Source organism: Pelophylax lessonae, assembly GCF_965119305.1.
Source record: "Pelophylax lessonae genome assembly, chromosome: 6".
NCBI classification, from domain to species: domain Eukaryota; kingdom Metazoa; phylum Chordata; class Amphibia; order Anura; family Ranidae; genus Pelophylax; species Pelophylax lessonae.
The window spans coordinates 334,872-362,366 of record NC_138773.1 but is presented as its reverse complement, the minus strand read 5'-3'; the positions used below and the strand labels follow the sequence as shown (position 1 = coordinate 362,366).

At 45.0% G+C, this 27,495-nt stretch overlaps 1 protein-coding gene across 2 annotated transcripts in view; it reads left to right on the top strand.

The window, feature by feature from the left end:
• Positions 1-27,113, top strand: part of LOC309558772 (transforming growth factor beta-1-induced transcript 1 protein-like) — a 202,228-nt gene extending 175,115 nt beyond the window's left edge. For both annotated transcript variants that reach the window (XM_082261821.1, XM_082261820.1), the window contains 3 exons: positions 9,177-9,258; positions 21,530-21,678; positions 26,609-27,113. In XM_082261821.1, the coding sequence (XP_082117947.1) occupies positions 9,177-9,258; positions 21,530-21,678; positions 26,609-26,875 (498 nt within the window). In that variant the 3' untranslated portion in view covers positions 26,876-27,113. The remainder of the gene's footprint in view (positions 1-9,176; positions 9,259-21,529; positions 21,679-26,608) is intronic.
• The last annotated feature ends 382 nt before the right edge of the window (positions 27,114-27,495 follow it).

Genomic DNA, 27,495 nt, shown 5'->3' with positions numbered 1-27,495 from the left:
ATGTACAACATACAGGGGGTATACAATGTACAACATACAGGGGGTATACAATGTACAACACACAGGGGTATACAATGTACAACATACAGGGGTATACAATGTAAAACATACAGGGGTATACAATGTACAACATACAGGGGGTATACAATGTACAACATACAGGGGTATACAATGTAAAACATACAGGGGTATACAATGTACAACATACAGGGGTATACAATATACAACATACAGGGGGTATACAATGTACAACATACAGGGATATACAATGTACAACATACAGGGGTATACAATGTACAACATACAGGGGGTATACAATGTACAACATACAGGAGTATACAATGTACAACATATAGGGGTATACAATGTACAACATACAGGGGTATACAATGTACAACATACAGGAGTATACAATGTACAACATACAGGGGTATACAATGTACAACATACAGGGGTATACAATGTACAACATACAGGGGTATACAATGTACAACATACAGGAGTATACAATGTACAACATACAGGGGTATACAATGTACAACATACAGGGGTATACAATGTACAACATACAGGGGTATACAATGTACAACATACAGGGGTATACAATGTACAACATACAGGGGGTATACAATGTACAACATACAGGGGTATACAATGTACAACATACAGGGGTATACAATGTACAACATACAGGGGTATACAATGTACAACATACAGGGGTATACAATGTACAACATACAGGGGGTATACAATGTACAACATACACAACATACAGGGGTATACAATGTACAACATACAGGGGTATACAATGTACAACATACACAACATACAGGGGTATACAATGTACAACATACAGGGGTATACAATGTACAACATACAGGGGTATACAATGTACAACATACAGGGGGTATACAATGTACAACATACACAACATACAGGGGTATACAATGTACAACATACAGGGGTATACAATGTACAACATACACAACATACAGGGGTATACAATGTACAACATACAGGGGTATACAATGTACAACATACAGGGGTATACAATGTACAACATACAGGGGTATACAATGTACAACATACAGGGGTATACAATGTACAACATACAGGGGGTATACAATGTACAACATACAGGGAGTATACAATGTACAACATACAGGGGTATACAATGTACAACATACAGGGGTATACAATGTACAACATACACAACATACAGGGGTATACAATGTACAACATACAGGGGTATACAATGTACAACATACAGGGGTATACAATGTACAACATACACAACATACAGGGGTATACAATGTACAACATACAGGGGTATACAATGTACAACATACAGGGGTATACAATGTACAACATACAGGGGTATACAATGTACAACATACAGGGGTATACAATGTACAACATACAGGGGGTATACAATGTACAACATACAGGGGGTATACAATATACAACATACAGGGGTATACAATGTACAACATACAGGGGGTATACAATGTACAACATACAGGGGTATACAATGTACAACATACAGGGGTATACAATGTACAACATACAGGGGGTATACAATATACAACATACAGGGGTATACAATGTACAACATACAGGGGGTATACAATATACAACATACAGGGGTATACAATGTACGGTTAACATCAAACACACACACATCATAGGTTGAACTGGATGGACTGATGTCTTTTTTCAACCTCACTAACTATGTAGGCGATCTACATAGTTAGTGACATAAAATGACATAAATCTTTCCCGTAGTTAGTAGACGCAATAACTTTTGCGCAAACCAATCAAAATACGCTTATTGCGATTTTTACCAAAAATATGTAGCAGAAAACAAATTGGCCTAAAATTTTAAAAAAATATTGGATTTTTAATTTTTTTTTGAGAATTTCATATAGCAGAATGTGAAAAATTATTGTTTTTTCTTTTTTCAGAATTGTTGCTCTTCTTTTGTTTATAGCGCAAAAAATAAAAATTGCGCAGGCGATCAAATACCACCAAAAGAAATCTCTATTTGTGGGAAAAAAAAGGACATCAATTTTATTGGGTACAGCGTCGCACGACCGCGCAATCTAAAAAATCCAGTGGACTAAGCTGCTGGCATTGGTTACAATCCCACTCATGTGCTAACTTAATCAATTTATAGAAATGCCACACTGACAAGTGCTAGGAACGACAAAAAAATATATATAATTGTCTAATAAAATGATGCAAAAATTACATATTGTGCAAATTAACATTTGTTATACTGTGTGCAATAAGTGCAATCACCATATATGAACAAAATTGTCCATGCAAGTGTAAATAAATTCTTCCAACATAATAATCAAAACCACAGTGCTTGATCCGCCGTGCAACTCCTTCTCCGTGCACTAAGCAATGATGTGCCCCCCCTCCCCCACCAGGAATATTCTCACCTGGGGTAATGTGACCACCGCAATTAGGCGGGATCTAAAACCGCGTATTAACAAGTGGCTACATCCAGCTTCTCCAACCTCCTTTAGGTTTTTCTCATAGGGGATTATAGTATCCAGACATCATGAATAAAAGATATAAGAAGACAAATAGTGCTTATATCCTTTTTAAAAAAATGTATTTAATAAAACAAAACACAAGGTACTCACTCCTTCATGGTGCCACCAGCACACCAAGCTATCACAAGTATTAACAAGCTGAAGGTAGATCGTTGTTGGGGAAATCCAGCATGAGAAGTCTAAGCAGCAGCCTTAGGCCCCTTTCACACGAGCGATCCCCCATGCATCCCTATGGGCCAGCAGATGTCAGCAGACATGTCCGCTGATGCCCGCTGCCATCCGCATCCAATCCTGTCCGTGAAATCCAGGGGATCGGATCGGATGAGAGCGGACAGGTGGTCCACTCTCATCCGATTCCCCCATAGAGATGCATGGGGCTCTGACATCTCCGCACACAGAGTGGAGAGAGAGATGTCACCTGCCTGCTCATCGGGGGAATCTGTGTTTACCATCCCCTGCTGAGCAGCATGGATCCGCCTACGGAGGCAGACTGTGTGAAAGAGCCCTTACAGACATGTCCTAGCCTCCAGCTCCACGCTGGTTCCTTGGTGTCCTCACCGTCCTGGCCTCTCCCCTACGCGCATCGACACAGGGTCACGTGTCTTCCTCAGGGGTATTTCCTGTGTGGAACTCATTATTCTATTTTCTATCATCGCATTTCATTTACTTTCTCACTATTATGATTCCAACATTTCATACTTTATACCTCCATCTCTTCTTTTCTATATACCCCTTGTACTTCCCACTACTGTAATTCCTGCCTTCCATTCCTCCCCCACCACTCTCATCTATAATTCCTGCCTTCCATTCCTCCTCCACCTCCCTCTACTACCTTTCCTTCCTTCCAATCCTTCTCCATATCTCTCATCTCTCATTCCTACCCTTCATTCCTCCCCCACTACTCTCATCTATCATTCCTGCCTTCCATTGTGTCGTGGAAATTAATAGGGCTTGGAGCATAGAAACCCGCTTCAGTGCGCTCAAAATTATTACGCACCAAGCTCCATTAATAGCTTGTACTGAAAAGTACAATTGTACTGCTCTTTTGCATAACGATTTACCAAGCGCTCGGCGACAAAAAAAGGAACAGACACTCTGGGTCATTTCGATGCCATCTGCCAGGTCTCTCTCCGGATATGTATGTGTGTGTGTGTGTGTGTGGGTAAGAGCAAGTGTTTGTGGGTAAGAGTTTCTGTGTGTCTGCATGGATGGATGGCTGTGTGAGCATGTGTATGTGAGCTTCCTGTGTCTTATGTGTCTTCTGTGTCCTCTGTGTGAGTCTCAGGGCAGGGCTTGGTTTATTTACAGCAAGTGAACAAAAGGGAGTTACACAACTTCACAACCACCAATCACAGAAAGTACAATGGGCAGTGCTTATGTAGAAACACAGCCATGTGTAGAGATGAGCAGAAATGGCTGCCATCTTATCACTAACAAGTCTTTCCTGCAACGACAGTTAATGCAATAATCACTGTGAACAGCGATTATCAGTAAAACCGACACTGGGAGACATTATGACTATTTAACTAAAGAAATGTCTATCAAAATTTCCACAACAGTCCCTCCTCTTTGTCATATGCTCCCATGTGTCCCTTGATGAATCTTCTTCTTCTTCTTCCAAATAAACAGAACAGTTCTTCTCACGATAAAACAATCCATTTCAAAAAGTTTATAAAAAAGAAAAAGATAACGGGTAAAAACAATCCATCGAAAGGAAACGACACTTGGGTTCCGCTCTTCGGGAGATGACTTCAGAGGGAGGGCATGAGATGATGGGATGCGTTGACCAGCGGTCAGGCTGGAGTCCTTGGCGTCGGATGCAGGGGCGGAATCTTGGGGCGTCTCGTCTCAGCAATCAGGACGAGGTCATCTGCTCGGGCTTTGGTGACTCGGTTGACCAGAAAACAGGACCATATAGGAGGAATAGAAATAAGAACAACATAAGTATATATACTTCTATTTCCTTCAACCAAGATCCAATGGAGAACAAAAAAATCCCCAGAACCTCCCAAAGCATTAAAAGGATTCCAACCCTCATTAGCTATAGCTCTGGTTCTGCCTTGCAATGAAGTTACCTTATCCATATGGGCTTGGACCTTATCACTGCTATTGCTATGCCGGAACAGCAGTCTTCCCCTACAGAAACCCCCCTTGGAAGCTAAAAGAAAATCTAGTACCATTTTCTCCTACACTAAAAACACCTGGAGTTTCATTGGTGAGATGACTGCTATACCTGTCTTACAGGTTGTAGATCCTACAAATCTAGTTCCGGTGCCAAAACTAAAGTTAAAGCCCAGCCGTGGACTACCTGATTGTCCCGACACCCAAATTTTATTGACCAGAAAAGAACAGGAGCCAGAGCTAACATTAAAACTATAACTGATGTTACCCTCTAGGAATGTGTCATTAAATTCTGTGGACAAGTATATCTTGGTTGTCTTCATGATGATACGAACGTCTGCCATTGCTTGGGTGTAATATCTAGGTGGGAGTTTGGAGCACACCCAGCCATTAGACCTGTTTACCGTCTTGGCCAGCTGAAAATGCATTGCCCTTGCTAAAACACCCTTGCTAAATATGTAAATAAAAACGATACTCCTCATTATCATTCTTGGATGGAGTTGAGCAGCTTTTTGCAGTGGTTGGCATGGATCCAGAACCTCAAGGAAGTCGGCGTTGTCAGCTGAACCTGGTAATTCCTCCGCTCCAATCCCGTCCCTTGACGTTTCCTCACAAAGACTCAGTCACCTGGTTGGACAGAATGTACACCGGTTATCGTGTCAGGGTCCAGGAGAGACTCCCGAACCCTATGATGGACCTTTTGGAGCTCCCTTTGCTAGGACTGCACCCACCCCATCAGCTGAGAATGTAAAAATGACAGCTGCTGAGGAAAGTACAATCCAGGCTCTGGTTGACTCCCAAAAAAACAAGAAGAGCCGGATGAAGATTTTTAATAAACTTTACAAAACGTCTCCTGTCGTTATTTCCATACACTGCATTTTATGTGGTGAATGAGTAGGGGTACAGTGTACCCCATACCCATTCACATAGGGAGGGGGTCCGGGATCTGGGGGGCCACCTTGTTAAAGGGGGCTTCCAGATTCCGATGAGCCCCCTGCCCGCAGACCCCCACAACCACCGGCCAGGGTTGTGGGGATGAGGCCCTTGTCCTCATCAACATAGGGGCAAGGTGCTTTGAGGTGGGAGGTGCAGAGCTCCCCCTGCCCCAAAGCACCAACACCCCCCCATGTTGAGGGCATGTGGCCTGGTGTGGTCCAGGGGGGGTAGGGCCGCTCGCTTGTCCCCTCCCCTTTCCTGGCCTGCCGGGCTGCATGCTCGGATAAGGGTCTGGTATGTATTTTGGGGGGGACCCCACGCCGTTTTTTCGGCGTGGGGCTACTCTCAAATTCCATACCGGACCCGAAGGGCCTGGTTTGGAACCTGGGGGGGACCCCCACGCAGTTTTTTTCCCATTTTTGGCGTGGAGTTCCCCCTCAAGATTCTCAAAGTGCAGGTCGCGCCGCAAGTCGGAGAAAAATGTTTGTTAAAGCTCAAAATAGCATTTCAGCCACATGGGTCTTAACATCATTTAACAAAATGGTAATGTGGAGTCCAAAAAAGAGTGGCTGCCACACAAAGGAAATAGCATCATGTTACAAAATGGCTGCCAAGCACATGGTCCACACAAAAGAGTTTGAGCAACCATGTGGTACTTCGTACACAACAACAAAGATATACAAAAGACAAGAAAAACAGGATTTACGATCAGCTGTATTCAGAGACAATAGCTATCTTCATGGAATGCTGATTTTAGGCTGCACAGCACAATCTGCTACTTAAAACAGAAACTTAGTCCAAAACCGTCTGCTCTATGCTCAATTCAAACATCAGAGTCCAAAGCAAAAACCAGTTTCACTAATAAACGAGTTCCCGCCAGAAACCAATCCAGCACACACACCAACCAATCTGCCGCCCAAACCAACATCGATCGATAATATATTGTTATCCCATCGAACGAAGCTGATATCACAACAGAGATGTTACAAGGCAATATTTAACACATATATATAACAACCCCAGGATGTATTAACTGGGAACCTTGTATACAGGTTTCTCCCCCAATTATTAGACCTGATCCCCAGCCACAAATATTAATACTAAACACCCCATCGTTATACAAAAGAGTGAACGCTGCAAATGAAAAGGTTCTTTTGCTAAGCTTTGTTTCTAGCTTCCACAGCGGACAAAGAAAGTAAGCCTTGGTTTAAAACTACAAATTTTCAAAAACTGAAATGAAGTGTCTTTCCACATGGCCGGCCTTTGTTGTAGCAAACCTGACTCACTTCCCTCCTGTTTTCCGCTGAGAACGCTAGGAACTGTTAGGGCTACCTTGCTCGCCATACTGTCGTGAAAATGAATAGGGCTTGGAGCATAGAAACCCGCTTCAGTGCGCTCAAGATTATTACGCACCAAGCTCCATTAATAGCTTGTACTGAAAAGTACAATTGTACCGCTCTTTTGCATAACGGTTTACCAAGCGCTCGGCGACAAAAAAAGGAACAGACACGCTGGGTCATTTCGATGCCATCTGCCAGGTCTCTCTCCGGATATCTATGTGTGTGCATGTGTGTGTGTGTGTGGGTAAGAGCAAGTGTTTGTGGGTAAGAGTTTCTGTGTGTCTGCATGGATGGATGGCTGTGTGAGCTTGTGTCTGTGTGTGTGTGTGTGAGCTTCCTGTGTCTTCTGTGTCCTCTGTGTGAGTCTCAGGGCAGGGCTTGGTTTATTTACAGCAAGTGAACAAAAGGGAGTTACAGGGAGTGGCTTCACAACCACCAATCACAGAAAGTACAATGGGCAGTGCTTATGTAGAAACACAGCCATGTGCAGAGATGAGCAGAAATGGCTGCCATCTTATCACTAACAAGTCTTTCCTGCAACGACAGTTAAAGCAATAATCACTGTGAACAGCGATTATCGGTAAAACCGACACTGGGAGACATTATGACTATTTAACTAAAGAAATATCTATCAAAATTTCCACAACAATTGCTTCTCCACCTCTCTCTACTACTTTCCTGCCTTCCATTCCTCCTCCACCACTCTCTACTACCTTTCCTGCCCTCCATTCCTCCCCCACTACTCTCATCTATCATTCCTGCCTTCCATTGCTTCTCCACCTCTCTCTACTACTTTCCTGCCTTCCATTCCTCCTCCACCACTCTCTACTACCTTTCCTGCCTTCCATTCCTCCTCCACCTCTCTCTACTACTTTCCTGCCCTCCATTCCTCCCCCACCACTCTCATCTATTATTCCTGCCTTCCATTCCTTCTCCACCTCCCTCTACTACCTTTTCTGCCCTCCATTCCTTCTCCACCACTCTCATCTATCATTCCTGCCCTCCATTCCTCCCCCACCATTCTCATCTATCATTCCTGCTTTCCATTCCTCCTCCACCTCCCTCTACTACCTTTTCTGCCCTCCATTCCTTCTCCACCTCTATCATCTCTAATTCCTGCCTTCCATTCCAACCTATAACTCTCATCTATCATTCCTGCCTGCCATTCCTCCTCCATATCTCTCATCTATCATTCCTGCCTTCCATTCCTCCTCCACCTCCCTCTACTACCTTTTCTGCCCTCCATTCCTTCTCCACCACTCTCATCTATCATTCCTGCCCTCCATTCCTCCCCCACCACTCTCATCTATCATTCCTGCCTTCCATTCCAACCTACCACTCTCATCTATCATTCCTGCCTTCCATTCCTCCTCCACCTCCCTCTACTACCTTTCCTGCCCTCCATTCCTTCTCCACCACTCTCATCTATCATTCCTGCCTTCCATTCCAACCTACCACTCTCATCTATCATTCCTGCCTTCCATTCCAACCTACCACTCTCATCTATCATTCCTGCCTTCCATTCCTCCTCCACCTCCCTCTACTACCTTTCCTGCCCTCCATTCCTTCTCCACCACTCTCATCTATCATTCCTGCCTTCCATTCCAACCTACCACTCTCATCTATCATTCCTGCCTTCCATTCCTCCTCCACCTCCCTCTACTACCTTTCCTGCCCTCCATTCCTTCTCCACCACTCTCATCTATCATTTCTGCCTGCCATTCCTCCTCCATATCTCTCATCTGTCATTTCTGCCTGCCATTCCTCCTCCATATCTCTCATCTGTCATTCCTGCCCTCCATTCCTCCCCCACCACTCTCATCTATCATTCCTGCCCTCCATTCCTCCTCCACCACTCTCATCTATTATTCCTGCCTCTTTTACAGACCTTTATTACTATACCTGTTTTTCTTCCTTTACTTTTCTGTACTAACATTTCTTTCTCATATCTAACCTTCTTTCCCATTATTCCTTCTTTCCAGACCCCTTGACCCTCCATTCCTCTGCACAGTCATTTCCCCTCCATTGTCCTCCCTTCCCTGTACTTTCATTTTTGCTCTTTTCCTTTTTTCTTTCCTCATTGATATGCCATCATTTTCCATTTTCCGCTCCCATCCTCCTCTCTTCTTGTTTTTCTCATCTCTCATTTCTATTTGCATCTCCTACAGTTTACTTTTTTATTATTCTGATTTCTCTTTTTATTTCTTCTTTTCAGAATTTGGTGACCGCTCTTGGCTGCACCTGGCATCCTGAACATTTTTGCTGTAAAGTTTGTAGGAAACAAATTGGAGAAGAAGGTAATTTGTATAAATAAGTTTTTGTCTAAATTTCTGTAATTTTCATCAGGAATCAGAGAAGTGGCCCATGGTTAGTGTCTCGGTACACTATGATAGGTCAAAGCTTTATATTATTTCTCATGTATTTTTAAGCTTGTGTTATTCCCAGAGCCTCATCCTATTTACTGCAATACATCCAATCTGCTCATCCCTTCTATGCCTTCTCCTTCACTGCTTCCTTCCAAATACAGGAGGAATAAAGGCCACTTTTCTTCTGGTTACCTCCACTCTCTCCAACATCTCTTCCCTATCTTTTCCCCAACACCTTTCACAGTTGTAGCTGTTTTCTCACACCTATCCCAGGAGCTCACTGTGGACTCCCTTTCCATCTTCAGGTTCCAGCTACAGGACTACAGACTAATTTACTGCAAGACAACCATTAATCCTCTAATCCTAAGAATGTTCCAGCATTACACTTCACTGCTGTATCTGTCTTCTCTTAGAGCATTTAGACTGCAAGCTCTTTTGCTATTACATTAGATATGCACTTTGTCCTTTTTGTGATTTTGGGAAATAAGTGGGCTATTCAATAACAAACTAATATTTTAATATGTTTGACATTTGTTCTCCAGTAATTAGTTGTCTTCAATTGGACATATTTCAAAGCATGTTTATGGGCTACGTAGTGTGTACCCAGCTTTAAAAAAAGTTGGTTGGTTGGTTGTGGATCCAGGGAAATATGTCAACTAGAAAGTTCTTTCTGAGGAGTAAACCCAGATATCGTAATGTTGGGTCCCTTGCAGCTAAACAGAAGAGGTAATTTATAGGAGTGTACAAATTCTGGTGCGAGGGGAGGAACACGTGACAACAAATCCTGACCAAACTTCAGTAAAACAGTCACAGTCAGTAATGCTGTCTATCTCCCTCGTATGGCAGAGCCATGACTGCTGGGAACACGTATTACGTACAGATGTCATTCCATTACCACAGCCATGGTTGGGGGAAGTTCAGCAATGTATGGAGGGATGTGTTGTCTCTCTCCATCGTATGGCAGAGCCATGACTGCTGGGAACACGTATTACTTACAGATGTCATTCTATTACCACAGCCATGGTTGGGGGAAATCCAGCAATGTATGGAGGGATGTGTTGTCTCTCTCCGTCGTATGGCAGAGCCATGACTGCTGGGAACACGTATTACTTACAGATGTCATTCCATTACCACAGCCATGGTTGGGGGAAATCCAGCAATGTATGGAGGGATGTGTTGTCTCTCTCCGTCGTATGGCAGAGCCATGACTGCTGGGAACACGTATTACTTACAGATGTCATTCCATTACCACAGCCATGGTTGGGGGAAATCCAGCAATGTATGGAGGGATGTGTTGTCTCTCTCCGTCGTATGGCAGAGCCATGACTGCTGGGAACACGTATTACTTACAGATGACATTCCATTACCACAGCCATGGTTGGGGGAAATCCAGCAATGTATGGAGGGATGTGTTGTCTCTCTCCGTCGTATGGCAGAGCCATGACTGCTGGGAACACGTATTACTTACAGATGTCATTCCATTACCACAGCCATGGTTGGGGGAAATCCAGCAATGTATGGAGGGATGTGTTGTCTCTCTCCGTCGTATGGCAGAGCCATGACTGCTGGGAACACGTATTACTTACAGATGTCATTCCATTACCACAGCCATGGTTGGGGGAAGTCCAGCAATGTATGGAGGGATGTGTTGTCTCTCTCCGTCGTATGGCAGAGCCATGACTGCTGGGAACACGTATTACTTACAGATGTCATTCCATTACCACAGCCATGGTTGGGGGAAGTCCAGCAATGTATGGAGGGATGTGTTGTCTCTCTCCGTCGTATGGCAGAGCCATGACTGCTGGGAACACGTATTACTTACAGATGTCATTCCATTACCACAGCCATGGTTGGGGGAAATCCAGCAATGTATGGAGGGATGTGTTGTCTCTCTCCGTCGTATGGCAGAGCCATGACTGCTGGGGTATTACTTACAGATGTCATTCCATTACCACAGCCATGGATGGGGGAAGTCCAGTAATACATGGAGGGATGTGTTTGCTTGGAGCTGGGTAATCAGGTTACTCACTTTAAGATCTACCTTGAACCCTAAGTCAAAAAACACAAGGGACATTACTTAATTACTTAACTTCAGTGTGATGAGTCCCTTGTGCTGCTGTGTCTCTGTTTAGAAGAAACCTTTCTCCTCCAATGCTCTCCCCCAACCCCTGCCTCTATTATCTTACAGTGCAGGATACCATGTCAGGTTTACTCGGTAGCAGGGCTGAAGGATAAGGTGAACCGAGTGCTCTGGGAGGGGCTCCTAGGTCAAGGTAGGCAGAGGAGAAGATCCGGGAGGCACAGACGTGGTCTCAGGTCCTCACAGATTCTGACAACAAGTAGCTTCAACAGAAAAGGGGTCTACAAAAATCAGCACACAGCCAATAAAAAAACTACAAGTCCCAGCAGTCCCAATGTCCACAAATCAGCACACAGCCAATACAGAACTACAAGTCCCAGCAGTCCCAATGTCCACAAATCAGCACACAGCCAATAAAAAACTACAAGTCCCAGCAGTCCCAATGTCCACAAATCAGCACACAGCCAATACAGAACTACAAGTCCCAGCAGTCCCAATGTCCACAAATCAGCACACAGCCAATAAAAAACTACAAGTCCCAGCAGTCCCAATGTCCACAAATCAGCACACAGCCAATACAGAACTACAAGTCCCAGCAGTCCCAATGTCCACAAATCAGCACACAGCCAATAAAAAACTACAAGTCCCAGCAGTCCCAATGTCCACAAATCAGCACACAGCCAATAAAAAACTACAAGTCCCAGCAGTCCCAATGTCCACAAATCAGCACACAGCCAATACAGAACTACAAGTCCCAGCAGTCCCAATGTCCACAAATCAGCACACAGCCAATACAGACAATACAGAAGTACAAGTCCCAGCAGTCCCAATGTCAAGAAATCAGCACACAGCCAATACAGAACTACAAGTCCCAGCAGTCCCAATGTCCACAAATCAGCACACAGCCAATACAGAACTACAAGTCCCAGCAGTCCCAATGTCCACAAATCAGCACACAGCCAAAACAGAAGTACAAGTCCCAGCAGTCCCAATGTCCACAAATCAGCACACAGCCAATACAGACAATACAGAAGTACAAGTCCCAGCAGTCCCAATGTCAAGAAATCAGCACACAGCCAATACAGAACTACAAGTCCCAGCAGTCCCAATGTCCACAAATCAGCACACAGCCAATACAGAAGTACAAGTCCCTTTCTTTAGCCAACACTTTCTGCTCTGGGGACAACCTTTTACCAGACAGGAAGAGATGGGAAAAGACAACAATATAATTGGGTTGTAGCATCCCTCTACTTTTCCTTCTATCTGTGTCACTAATGGAGAGTTCCCTGCACTTCCTGTCTGGTAAAAGGCCATCCCTAGGACAGGAAATGGATAAAAATCTTTCTAAGGGATCCGCAGACAAACCTTTACAGGAGCTCTAATTCTTCCCCACTCTTCCCCACGCGTCATATATTCATTTGACAGATGGGTTATGCTGCTCCTCCTAGGAGTAGGACACTAGGCGGAAAAGGGTTAACAAAGATTATCTATGCCTATGGGGCGGTCCCAGGAGGTATACTCCCACTTCCTGCTCCAGGATCTCAGTTTTTTCTGCCTAGTCAGGAGTAAGGACCTCGCTCCCTGGTGGGATCTCTGGTCCTGGCATTTTTTCAGTCTTTTAAACTCGTTTTTTTCCTTTTGTTGTTTTCTTCTTTTATTTGTTCCTGTGAGAACTACAATAAAATGGCGGACTGGGCGACGCACTGGATATCCTAGATCCTTACAGTCGTCCCAGTCAGGCCAGTGAGTGCGTGCAGGCCTCAGCTCCGTGATAGGTCGGCCATGACATGATCCCACTGGAGGAACTGGAGGGATGGGCTTGTGAATGGGTCATCTTGCATGGACGCACACAACCTGGTCGCAGCATTCCTCGGGCCCACAGCACCCCTTGCTCTGATATGAGGAGGTGACCTGCCTGGAGTGAGCCCTGCTGAATTTCCGATGGTATGGTTAGTAACCCCCCTTTCTCCCTCGGGAAATTTGGGGTTAATGCGGGATCCTCCCGGGGTCGGTGGTCTCAGTGATGCTCTGCCTTCCCCCAATCTTTGCTCATCTTCACTAAGGAGGGCTCCCCCCCCCCCAACCCCCATAGGCAAGTCACCTCAGTGAGGTGAGGTGATCGGCACAGGTGGGGTGTAACGGCTAGTCCCCATGTATCTGTGCGGCCAGGAGAGTGTTGTGTGTCATGGGGGGGGGGGGGGTCCCTAGCAGTTCCCTGATTTGTAGCGATCTGGGTGCGCTGGCGTTTTTTCCGGGCTCCATGTGTGGCCATTTTCTCAGAGACTGGCGGCCATGCTTCGGAGGACCGGTCTATTGCACAGATGCATTGGCCATTTTCTAGTAGCCGCATAGTGCGGTATGCGGCGGGCGGCCTTTGGTGACAGCACAGCTGTTCCTACTTCTTTGGAATGGCGTGCTGCATTTGATTGACGCTTATTCTCCTCTCTCCCTTCTGCTGCGGAGACACTTGTGGTGGTGAGTCCTGGGGGTGATATCTCCCTATCTGGTTTGATCTATTGCAGTGTTCTGGGACCTGTGATTCCACAGCCATCAGCGCTGCTGGGGTTTATTCACAGTTATTGTTAAAACTTATACTGTGTTCCCATTGCGGCATCAGGGTGTCGTGGAGCCGGACCCACAGTGAGGATGATTCTTCTTTCACCACCTCCACGCATGAAAGGCGCTTGTAGAAGCACTGATTGTGTCAGTGCGAGAAACTTTAAAAATGGATGACACAGCGGATGCTGCATCGGCCACTCCAGTGCAATTTGGCACCCCTCATGCCATCTAGAATGACCAAAGTGTTTCCCTTTCCTGCCTATTTCTACGAGATTGTTGCTAGTCAGTGGGGGTCCCCAAAATGCATAGCTCGGATACCTAAGCGTTTTGCTAGGGAATATCCCTTTGAAGATTCCCTTTGAAGATTAGCCTGCAGGGCGTCGGTGAAGGCGGTAACCTTGTGCTGCACGATCTGGTTGAAATGCTGGTCTGCGGACCAGGCCTCCAAAAAGGTTCTGACAGATCTTCCCTTGGTAGGTGACCGTCTGTTTGGAGCCTCCATTGAAGAGATCATTAAGGGTCTCAGGGGAGGCAAGAGTACTTTGCTCCCACAGGTTACTTAGAACAGAGAGTCTCGCCGCAAATGTGGTGCGGTCTTTTCGGCTCACAAGCAGCCCTTCCGTCCCACGGAGTCGCAGGACAAGGGGTCTAAACCCTCTCGACCCTTCTCAGGGGGTTCCAAGAGACCCTGGGGTGGTAAGTCCAAAGTGGGCTCCTCCGGTCTCGCAGATAAGCCCTCCTCTGCCTGAAGGGACGTCCCCACCCATACTAGAGGTGGGGGGACGTCTTTGTTTCTTTCCGGACCCGTGGACCTTGTTCATTCTAGACAAATGGGTACTCGAGTTGATTTAGTTTGGTTACAAGATTGAGTTTTGATCCTTGCCCCTGGCAGGCTTCTTCCCTTCCAATTTGCGTCTCTCTGCGGATTGGCTTCAAGGCCTTCTAGGAGCCTTATAGGATTTGTTGTTGTAGCAAGTTTTCCAGGCCTATGGCCTGATGTGGGTCTGCCATCAGTACCAGAAACCTCTCCAGCCCATGTGAGCTGCGACCCTGGGTGTGAGAACTGAAGCAGCGACAACTCCGGCATCTTTGTTTGTGGTTTTTATTGAATTAAAGGGGATGGGAGAAGGGAAAGAGTGGGATACTCCTTTGGGCTCCAACTAATTACACTTAGGACCTTGCTTTTGAAAAATGCCAGTTGGCGCTTCCCTGACGCCACCCGGCGCCAGCCAACGCTCACTAACTCTGAGAACACTCTGTAGAACTATAAAAGTGCTGAATCCTCAACTGGTAGTCCAGAAAATCCAGGACTAAGAACTGTAAAACCTTTGGCACTGCTGTATTGTAAAAGTCACTGAATACTTTTCCCCGTCCTGACTGGTTGAGGTAGTATGATGTAGAATCCTGTATGGCTGTAACTTTAACTGACACACTCTGTACACTTCATGGCCCAACTTCTGGTGCCCCCTTTAACCTTGAACTCTTCAGGGTCCACTGACTATGTACCCCCTTTACAGCTAGCTGACACTGGATCCCAGAACCTCTTCCGGAGTGGTCCCCTTTAACTTCAGGCAGACCCCCAGGGGCAATCCGCAGTAGTCACGACCTATGTATGCTTTCCTGGGACTGGACCCCTCTCTCTCTCTCCACAGGCTCTCGGCACCCGGATCCCCACAGCTCAACTCAGCACTCTCTCTGGACACTCAGACGACACCCCAAGACATCCACCCGAGAGATAGCCGCACTCTCCCTCCTGGGACTCTGCTCCCGCCAAAGACACCGTGCCACGCACTTCTCTCCATACTTATACCCACTCCCAGAATCCTTTGCAGCATAATCTGCCTTCTGGGGTAGTTACAAGCTGGGATGTGTCCCCCGGATTGGGTTTCCCACACTGCCCTATAAGAAGCCTCTCACAGGAGCCAGTGGGGACACTTCTCCCCTCAGCAGCAGGCACATCTGGAAGCCCTGACACCCTAGCTAGACAATCGCAACCCTGCTGTTAGGCAGACAAGGCCCACTATACATTTACCTAGCACCTACCTGTAGGGTGCTCCACCGTCACAGGGGGTAATAGTCCATGTTCAAGAGTTGGAACGTTTTCAGGGGTTTTATTCAAACCTCTTTACTGTTCCCAGGCAGGAAGGGAAGGTTCGTCCTATCCTGGATCTCATGGCCCTGAACCATTTTGTGCGGGTTCAAAAATTCTGAATGAAATCCATTTGCTCAGTTGTGGCTTCCCTTCATCAGGGGGACTTTCTAGCCTCCATCGATATCAAGGACACTTATCTTCATATCCCGATCTACATTGGGCATCAACATTTTCTTCTTTTTGCCATTTTTATGCCAAAGGGAATCATTTTGGATTTACCAGCTGAATATTCTTATTCCAAATGGACTTAATGAAATTATAGAATCATATTAAGAGATCTAGAAATTCAATAAGAATGAATGCACTCTTTATAGATATATCCTCATACCATGATATTAGATCTCCCATTCTATTATGTATAGATATTTTCACATTTTGGCATTATATATATATATTTTTTTTTTTTAGTCCAATATTTTTTTTTCCTTCCATTTCATCTCATTATTTTATTTTTTAATTTTTTTTTATTTTAATTTTTACTCTGTTATATTTTCATTCCATTTATTCATTCATCTTATTATTTTTTTAATATGTTTCAGATATCATTCACTATGTAATATTTATCATTTATTATCCAATATTCATCATTAACAATTTATTATTCATTCATTATCCATTTTCACACACTCATCTTCCTGATATCAGATGCTCCTTGCACGGCTCCTTTGCCTGACCTAGAAGCAATAGAAAGCACTCATTGATCTGGGAATCCATCCTACTCCCCTGTCAGATCCAAACCCCATCCACCAGGTGGATTTCATTTTCACTGGTGCCAATGATCATTGTTATGCTGTTGCTTGGTTGGTTTACAAAATGGATATTTTTGTATCTGCAGATGCTGCTTTTGACCGCAAGGTTTTGAAGGCCGCTGTGGCAGAGACTTCTGCCTCTTGAGGGTGTTTTTTTCTGGTAGGTGAACTTCAGTTGTTCATGGTTGAGCTCCTGGTTTACCTGGTTGGCTAAGTTTAGCCCTGTTGAGAATTGTTGTGTTTTCCCACCCCTCATGCTGATACAGCTTTGGGACGTCCCATCCGTCCAATGAAGATATGACACTGTGTCCGTCCAATGAAGATATGACACTGTGTCCTTCCAATGTAGATATGACACTGTGTCCGTCCAATGAAGATATGACACTGTGTCCTTCCAATGTAGATATGACACTGTGTCCGTCCAATGAAGATATGACACTGTGTCCTTCCAATGAAGATATGACACTGTGTCCTTCCAATGAAGATATGACACTGTGTCCGTCCAATGAAGATATGACACTGTGTCCTTCCAATGTAGATATGACACTGTGTCCGTCCAATGAAGATATGACACTGTGTCCTTCCAATGTAGATATGACACTGTGTCCGTCCAATGAAGATATGACACTGTGTCCTTCCAATGAAGATATGACACTGTGTCCGTCCAATGAAGATATGACACTGTGTCCTTCCAATGAAGATATGACACTGTGTCCTTCCAATGAAGATATGACACTGTGTCCGTCCAATGAAGATATGACACTGTGTCTGTCCAATGAAGATATGACACTGTGTCCGTCCAATGAAGATATGACACTATGTCCTTCCAATGAAGATATGACACTGTGTCCTTCCAATGTAGATATGACACTGTGTCCGTCCAATGAAGATATGACACTGTGTCCTTCCAATGTAGATATGACACTGTGTCCGTCCAATGAAGATATGACACTGTGTCTGTCCAATGAAGATATGACACTGTGTCCTTCCAATGAAGATATGACACTGTGTCCTTCCAATGAAGATATGACACTGTGTCCTTCCAATGAAGATATGACACTGTGTCCTTCCAATGTAGATATGACACTGTGTCCGTCCAATGAAGATATGACACTGTGTCCTTCCAATGAAGATATGACACTGTGTCCTTCCAATGAAGATATGACACTGTGTCCGTCCAATGAAGATATGACACTGTGTCTGTCCAATGAAGATATGACACTGTGTCCTTCCAATGAAGATATGACACTGTGTCCGTCCAATGAAGATATGACACTGTGTCCGTCCAATGAAGATATGACACTGTGTCCGTCCAATGAAGATATGACACTGTGTCCTTCCAATGAAGATATGACACTGTGTCTGTCCAATGAAGATATGACACTGTGTCCTTCCAATGAAGATATGACACTGTGTCCGTCCAATGAAGATATGACACTGTGTCCTTCCAATGAAGATATGACACTGTGTCCTTCCAATGAAGATATGACACTGTGTCCGTCCAATGAAGATATGACACTGTGTCCGTCCAATGAAGATATGACACTGTGTCCGTCCAATGAAGATATGACACTGTGTCCGTCCAATGAAGATATGACACTGTGTCCTTCCAATGAAGATATGACACTGTGTCCTTCCAATGAAGATATGACACTGTGTCCGTCCAATGAAGATATGACACTGTGTCCGTCCAATGAAGATATGACACTGTGTCCTTCCAATGAAGATATGACACTGTGTCCATCCAATGAAGATATGACACTGTGTCCTTCCAATGAAGATATGACACTGTGTCCGTCTAATGAAGATATGACACTGTGTCCGTCCAATGAAGATATGACACTGTGTCCTTCCAATGAAGATATGACACTGTGTCCGTCCAATGAAGATATGACACTGTGTCTGTCCAATGAAGATATGACCCTGTGTCCCTCCAATGAAGATATGACACTGTGTCCTTCCAATGAAGATATGACACTGTGTCCGTCCAATGAAGATATGACACTGTGTCCGTCCAATGAAGATATGACACTGTGTCCCTCCAATGAAGATATGACACTGTGTCCTTCCAATGAAGATATGACACTGTGTCCTTCCAATGAAGATATGACACTGTGTCCGTCCAATGAAGATATGACACTGTGTCCTTCCAATGAAGATACGACACTGTGTCCGTCCAATGAAGATATGACACTGTGTCCTTCCAATGAAGATACGACACTGTGTCCGTCCAATGAAGATATGACACTGTGTCCCTCCAATGAAGATACGACACTGTGTCCGTCCAATGAAGATATGACACTGTGTCCGTCCAATGAAGATATGACACTGTGTCCGTCCAATGAAGATATGACACTGTGTCCTTCCAATGAAGATACGACACTGTGTCCGTCCAATGAAGATATGACACTGTGTCCTTCCAATGAAGATACGACACTGTGTCCGTCCAATGAAGATATGACACTGTGTCCCTCCAATGAAGATACGACACTGTGTCCGTCCAATGAAGATATGACACTGTGTCCGTCCAATGAAGATATGACACTGTGTCCGTCCAATGAAGATATGACACTGTGTCCTTCCAATGAAGATATGACACTGTGTCCTTCCAATGAAGATATGACACTGTGTCCTTCCAATGAAGATATGACACTGTGTCCTTCCAATGAAGATATGACACTGTGTCCGTCCAATGAAGATACGACACTGTGTCCGTCCAATGAAGATATGACACTGTGTCCGTCCAATGAAGATATGACACTGTGTCCGTCCAATGAAGATATGACACTGTGTCCTTCCAATGAAGATATGACACTGTGTCCCTCCAATGAAGATATGACACTGTGTCCTTCCAATGAAGATATGACACTGTGTCCTTCCAATGAAGATATGACACTGTGTCCTTCCAATGAAGATATGACACTGTGTCCGTCCAATGAAGATATGACACTGTGTCCTTCCAATGAAGATACGACACTGTGTCCGTCCAATGAAGATATGACACTGTGTCCTTCCAATGAAGATACGACACTGTGTCCGTCCAATGAAGATATGACACTGTGTCCGTCCAATGAAGATACGACACTGTGTCTGTCCAATGAAGATACGACACTGTGTCCTTCCAATGAAGATACGACACTGTGTCCTTCCAATGAAGATATGACACTGTGTCCGTCCAATGAAGATATGACACTGTGTCCGTCCAATGAAGATACGACACTGTGTCCTTCCAATGAAGATATGACACTGTGTCCGTCCAATGAAGATATGACACTGTGTCCCTCCAATGAAGATATGACACTGTGTCCTTCCAATGAAGATATGACACTGTGTCCTTCCAATGAAGATATGACACTGTGTCCGTCCAATGAAGATATGACACTGTGTCCTTCCAATGAAGATACGACACTGTGTCCGTCCAATGAAGATATGACACTGTGTCCTTCCAATGAAGATACGACACTGTGTCCGTCCAATGAAGATATGACACTGTGTCCCTCCAATGAAGATACGACACTGTGTCCGTCCAATGAAGATATGACACTGTGTCCGTCCAATGAAGATATGACACTGTGTCCGTCCAATGAAGATATGACACTGTGTCCTTCCAATGAAGATATGACACTGTGTCCTTCCAATGAAGATATGACACTGTGTCCGTCCAATGAAGATATGACACTGTGTCCTTCCAATGAAGATACGACACTGTGTCCGTCCAATGAAGATATGACACTGTGTCCTTCCAATGAAGATACGACACTGTGTCCGTCCAATGAAGATATGACACTGTGTCCGTCCAATGAAGATACGACACTGTGTCTGTCCAATGAAGATACGACACTGTGTCCTTCCAATGAAGATACGACACTGTGTCCTTCCAATGAAGATATGACACTGTGTCCGTCCAATGAAGATATGACACTGTGTCCGTCCAATGAAGATACGACACTGTGTCCTTCCAATGAAGATATGACACTGTGTCCGTCCAATGAAGATATGACACTGTGTCCTTCCAATGAAGATATGACACTGTGTCCGTCCAATGAAGATATGACACTGTGTCCGTCCAATGAAGATATGACACTGTGTCCGTCCAATGAAGATATGACACTGTGTCCGGCAAGGAACGAAAGAGAAAACTGGATTTTTGTCTTACCTCAAAATCCTTTTCTCTGATGTTCATTGGCAGACACAGCACCCGCCCCTCTCTGGAATTGGGTTATGTATTCTTCTGACACAAAACTGAGATTCTAGAGTAGGAAGTGGGAGTATACCACCTGGGACCGCCCCATGGGCGTAGCTAAGCTTTGTTAACCCTTTTCTGCCTTGTGTCCTACTCCTAGGAAGAGCAGCTTAACCCATCCGTCAAATGAACATCAGAGAAAAGGATTTTACGGTAAGACAAAAATCCAGTTTTGGCTATAGATAGGCTTGTAACATGTTTCATCACATTTACATTTTATTGACAGGTTCATAAAATCATCTCATTCTTTGACAGCCATCGGGATTGTGGGACCTGGAGACAAATTGCAATGTGGTGATGTGAGGGCTACAGAACACCTTATCCCCATAGAATGACCCTCAGCACCCCTCTCCTATTGAGTTTATGGTTCTTTTGTATTAAAGAATATTTCCAGTGATTGACTCTCTTTTTCCACACAGGGTTCCATGAGAAGGAAGGGGAACCCTACTGTTCAGACGATTTTTTCCGACTGTTCGGAGCAGTTTGCGCTGGATGCTCTGAACCAGTGAAAGAAAGCTACATCTCAGCTCTCAATGGATTATGGCATCCACAGTGCTTTGTGTGTCATGTGAGTATCCCGAAACCTCACAATCTATTCCCATCATCATGTCTCTGACCCTAAGTACAAGATTACAGATAGTAGAGTACAAGAAGGACTATGTACATCAGTGAATGGCAGCTACCAGTGTCTCACCCTCTGATTTCTGCTGGATGGGCTGTCCAGAATCAGAACCCAGTAAATGGTTATCTATTGTCTGACCTCCTTCGGCTGGGGTTGTGTCCTCCTAACTCTTCTAAAAACTGACTTTCATGATGAGTTTTAGAATGGAATGGGACTACATCATTTATTGGGAATATTTCTCCATCCAAGTGGTGATGGATTGAGACCTTGAAGTAATATATCTATTGCTGGGCAGACCTCACCAGAGACTTCAGATCCCAGTTGTGTGCCAGGTCTGAGTCTCACCATCTGTGGTAGTGGCCTCCTATGACAAATTCCCATATTGGGGGATAGCAGGAGAAGCAATTGTAGGAAAGCTGAGTGTAGGAACTGATATGGCTTTGCATGATGCTGTCTTCTGTTCTGCCTGTCTGGTGTCTTTATTAGAGGAACAGCAAGGCTCTGGCCAGTGCAGTCATCATGTAAAGTCATTGTCTGTATTTATCCTTAGTAAATAACTGACAACCCTTTATTGATCAGGCAGCACAGTCTATTGTTTGGCCTGTGATCAGATGGACAATTATTGGATGAATTGGCAATATTGCTGCAGCGTCTGGATCTCCTCTGACTGTAGTCGGCTCTCCTCAACCCTCCTAGACAGACAGTAGAATGGAGATACAGTCCTATAGACAAGCAGGAATCCCATAATATAAGTAGGGATGGGTCGAACACCCCTATGTTCGGTTCGCAACAGTACTCCCAAACAGGGGAAATGTTCTAACCGAACGGTGAACCCCATTGAAGTCTATAGAATCCGAACAGGAAAAATCAAAAGTGCCCATTTTGAAGGCTTATATGCAAGTAATTGGCCATAAAAGGGGTATGGGGGTCCAGGTACAGCCCTGGGGGACATGTATCAATTAAAAAAATAATTTAAAAAAACATTGTTTTTTCAGGAGCAGTGATTTTAATTATGCTGAAAGTGCAACAATAAAAATGAAAAATTCAATGTGCCTGTAAAGTGGCGCATCTGTAACATGCATAAAACATGCTGCAGAAAAATGACATTTCTAAACAAAAAAACAAGTCAAATACCATTTAAACTGACTCGCGGTTACAATTGCTGGCACCCAGCTATTGAAATATAAAAAAAAAAATGGTGTGGGGTCCCCCCCAAAATCCATAGCAGACCCTTATCCGGGTGTAGTATAAAGTTGCGCTGTGCTACAAAGACAGTGAACCAATATATTGTGCATGAAATCAATGTAGGCTGTGTAAACTGAGCCATAAGGAAGAAATTCCTTTCATTGCCGTGATAAACATCAGTGCGAATCTTAAAATGAAGAAAAAGTCCAACAAAAATCTTCCACGTGATATTCTAACACTCTCCGCCACCAAAGTTGTGATGTGACCTCCAACAAATCAGGAATGCCTGCTTACCAGATCGATTGGACCTCTTGGGTGAGCGGTCATTACCACTTATAGCTTAACCCAGCCAGGGTCTCTTAACCCTTCAAGAGGGATGAGCGATTAGGGATGCAGTCTCCTTCCATGCAGCGGTGGTCCAACTTCAGATCCTCTCACATAGTATCATACCCCAAAAATGTAATAGAAAACTCGCCATAGTATAAAATCACTTGAGCGGCGTTCTGACGTCACCGCGGATTGTAATCCTGGAAGGACGGGCGAGGGTGTATAAGCTGACCGGCTTGTTGTTTACATGCGGTTTTATGCCGCACAATTGTAAGTGAAAGATTTTATATAGCAAATGCAGCACAATTCCCAGCCGTTTTGCTGGATGTGAGTCCCCCTGGGTTACCGCTAACAACAAACAGCACATTTAAGCATGTTCTCCAAGTGTGAGCACTGAGACAATGACCAGTCCAGTATCTTTGGATTTTTGTTTTATTTAGGAATTTGGATAGGAGAAGGGATGAGTGGGATACTCCTTTAAATCAACTATGCACAATTTGGTGGAGACACTTAAGAAGTACTGTTTGACGCTGGCTGAATGCCCGCCAATGCTGACTTGACGCTGGTTAACGCTGGCTGGGTGCCGGATAACGCTGAACTATTCTTAAAACTGAGCTTCAACTAAAGGTAATCCTCTCTTAGCTGCGTTAGGTACTCCTTCCTGAGCTACTTGTACACTTTTGCTGCACTGCTGAACACTTAAGGGGCCACACTGGCGCCCCCTTTCACTCCCTTATCTTCAGGGCTTAACACTTGGTACCCCCTTTCTATGCCACAACTACTGGTTAGCTGGCTCCTGGATCCCTTTGACCTTCTGGAGTGGCCCCCTTTCTTAGGCAGACCCCTGGGCAGATATTGAGTACTCACAACAATGTTTTTCCTGAAAACTCCTGCCCAGCAGATCCACTCGGTCATCAACACTCTGGATCCCTCTCTGCAGCCCAGCTCAACCTCCGGTCCTTCAGGCCGACTGCCCATGACACCTTCACTCGCTCTGACAGGAGGAGAGACAGCCGTCAGCCTCCTCCTGGGACTCTGCTTCCCACCCAAGACGCTCTGTCACATGCTCCCGCCAGGTTTATACCCAATCCCAGGGTGCACTGCGGTGAACTCCGCCCACTGGGACACCGATAAACCCTGGTGCGCTATTGGCCAGATTTCCTCCACTGTCCGACAAGAGCCCTCATTGGATACAGTGGGGAGACTCCCCAGACTCAACAGACTACACCTGGAAACACATGACAGCCTAAGTAACTGATCAGGCCCCCCTGATAAGCAAATTGAACAATATAATAGCGCACACATACACAGAAAGAAATGGTTTTCAAAGTTTGCAAGGCTATTTAAAAATACCGGCTCTTATATATTAAATATGGGGATTTAGTCACACCATATGGCCATATTGTGCTTAAGCCCACCCCTACGTCAAAGTACCCCATTGTCAGTGGGTCCTACACTATCCATAGAGAAGATAATCCCACTTCTCAAAACCATAGGGCATTACTCACTCCTGTCATGGGAAAAGTTTGCAGGCTGCAGACTCCTCTGCTCAAACTGCAATGAAGGGACCCCTCCTGGAACTGCTCACAGGTGGACCATGCTGATGAGGTTTTGGTGTGGGAGAGTGGTATTCTCTATGAATAGTGTAGGGCCCACTGAAAATGGGGTACTTTGACGCAGTGGTGGGCTTAAGCACAATATGGCCATATGGTGGAACTAAATCCCCATATTTAATATATAAGAGCCGGTGTTTTTAAATAGCCTTGCAAACTTTGAAAACCATTTCTTTCTGTGTATGTGTGCGCTATTATATTGTTCAATTTGTACATTGGTCTTTTAGCAGCACCAACCAGAGAATTGTGCGTTTTCAGGGTGTGCCCCCCAATATCATTTTTTTTTGTTTGCCCCCTGATAAGCAGACAGGGCCACAAACATACTTTTCCTAACACCTACCTAGGAGGGTGCTACAGAAATAAAGTTATAAGTGATTTTATTCTATGGCGAGTTTTCTATTACATTTTTGGGGTATGATACTATGTGAGAGGATCTGAAGTTGGACCATCGCTGCATGGAAGGAGACTGCATCCCTAATCGCTCATCCCTCTTGAAGGGTTAAGAGACCCTGGCTGGGTTAAGCTATAAGTGGTAATGACCGCTCACCCAAGAGGTCCAATCAATCTGATAAGCAGGAATTCCTGATTTGGTGGAGGTCACATCACAACTTTGGTGGCGGATGGTGTTAGAATATCATGTTGTTGGGCTTTTTCTTCATTTTCAGATTCGCACTGATGTTTATCACGGCAATGAAAGGAATTTCTTCCTTATGGTTCAGTTTACACAGCCTACATTGATTTCATGCACAATATATTGGATATAGATTGGTCCGTTCTCATCAGATCCTATCCGATCCACTGGACGGATGGAAAATAGATTTGACGGATTTGATGCTGACATCCGATGCCCCATAGAGATGCATGGGGTGTCCATTCAGATCCGCCAAAAAACTTACAGGAACCGGATCTGAGCGGTCCGCCTGTGTGAAAGGGGCCTGATTGTTATAGTTTATTTTGAGTGAAGTTTCTTTCTTTTTCCCTTTGCCTTATTTGGGCATGCAGCCTGGCAGGTCAGGAAAGTGGGGGGAAAAGTCCCTCTTGAGCCATACCAGGACACATGCCCTCAACATAGGGGGTGGGTGCTTCAGGGCAGGGGGGCTTTGCCCCCCCCTGCACAATGTCTCCATGTTTATGAAGACAAGGGCCTCTTCCCGACAACCCTGGGCTGTAGTTATCAGTGTCTGTGGGCAGGGGGGGCTTGCTGGAATCTGGAAGCCCCCTTTAACAAAGGGGCCCCCAGATCCCGGCCCCCCCATGAGAATGGGTATCGGGTACATAGCACCCCTACCTATTCACCAAAAAAGGGTCACAAAGTAATAAACACAAGAGACAGTTTTTAACCAATTCTTTTTTAAAAAATAAAAAAAAGTGTCCCTCGATGTAAATCCGTTGTCAATCACCGACCTGAAAAAAAAAAGAACAACGCTCTACCTCCTGGGAGGCCTCCCGCTGTATGTCCGCTCTGCGCTTTGACATTTCTTATATAGGCAAGGGACAGTGCCACCTGACTATGTCACCTGGTGGCACCGCCCCCTTCTGAGGTCACAGACTGGTGCATGCTGGGCATGTGAGGTGGTGTGGGCTCTCTAAACCTGAATGGCCAGACAGCCATTTTGGGGTATTCTGAAGTCCATGAAGTTCCACTCCTGGCCGTGTTCTGTGGGATAAATGTGCCTCTAGTTTGGTTTTATAATTGAGTCATACAGGGCATTATATCCACCCGTGTTCATGTTCTTTCTGGTTCTCTTTAGGTTTGTCACACCCCATTCCTCAATGGAAGTTTCTTTGAGAATGATGGCCTACCTCTGTGTGAGACTCATTACCACTCGTCTCGTGGATCGCTGTGTGCCGGATGTGATCAGCCAATCACTGGTCGATGTGTGACAGCAATGGGAAGAAAGTTCCATCCTCAGCACCTCAGCTGTACTTTTTGTTTGCGGCAACTCAATAAGGGCACTTTCCGTGAGCAAGATGGCAAGCCTTACTGCCAAGCCTGCTTTGTGCGTCTCTATGGCTAGGGGAAGTGCATGGAGCCAGCAGAACTTTTGGGACACTTCAGGACTGTTTGGAATGTTCTGCATCTGCCAGACGTAGATGGTGGGTGGGAGCGATGCCTTTCCTAACATGTGCAATGGGATTGATTTACTAAAGCTGGAGAGTGCAAAATCTGGTGCAGCTCTGCATAGAAACCAATCAGCTTCCAGGTTTTATTGTCAAAGCTTCATTGAAGAAGCTGATTGGCTGCAATGCACAGCTGCACCAAATTCAGTTTTAGCAAATTAGCCCCAATGTGTTCTTCAAGGCTTACTGAAGGTTTTGCTGCAGCTCCAGTCCCATCCTGAATATTTTAGTGCTTGCTGCCAGCCATTACCTCACGCTTTTCTAGGTTAAGGGACGTATTTATAAAGGAAAGGCCCAATCCAGGTGCAGACTAAACCTTCATTTACAGAGCGATGGACGAAGTGAGATGGGGGAGCCGGGCCGTGTTCAGAAGAATGACAATGAGCACAACATTCACTGTGCTATAAATTCAATCACAACATTCACTGTGCTATAAACTCAATCACAACATTCACTGTGCTATAAATTCAATCACAACATTCACTGTGCTATAAATTCAATCTCAACATTCACTGTG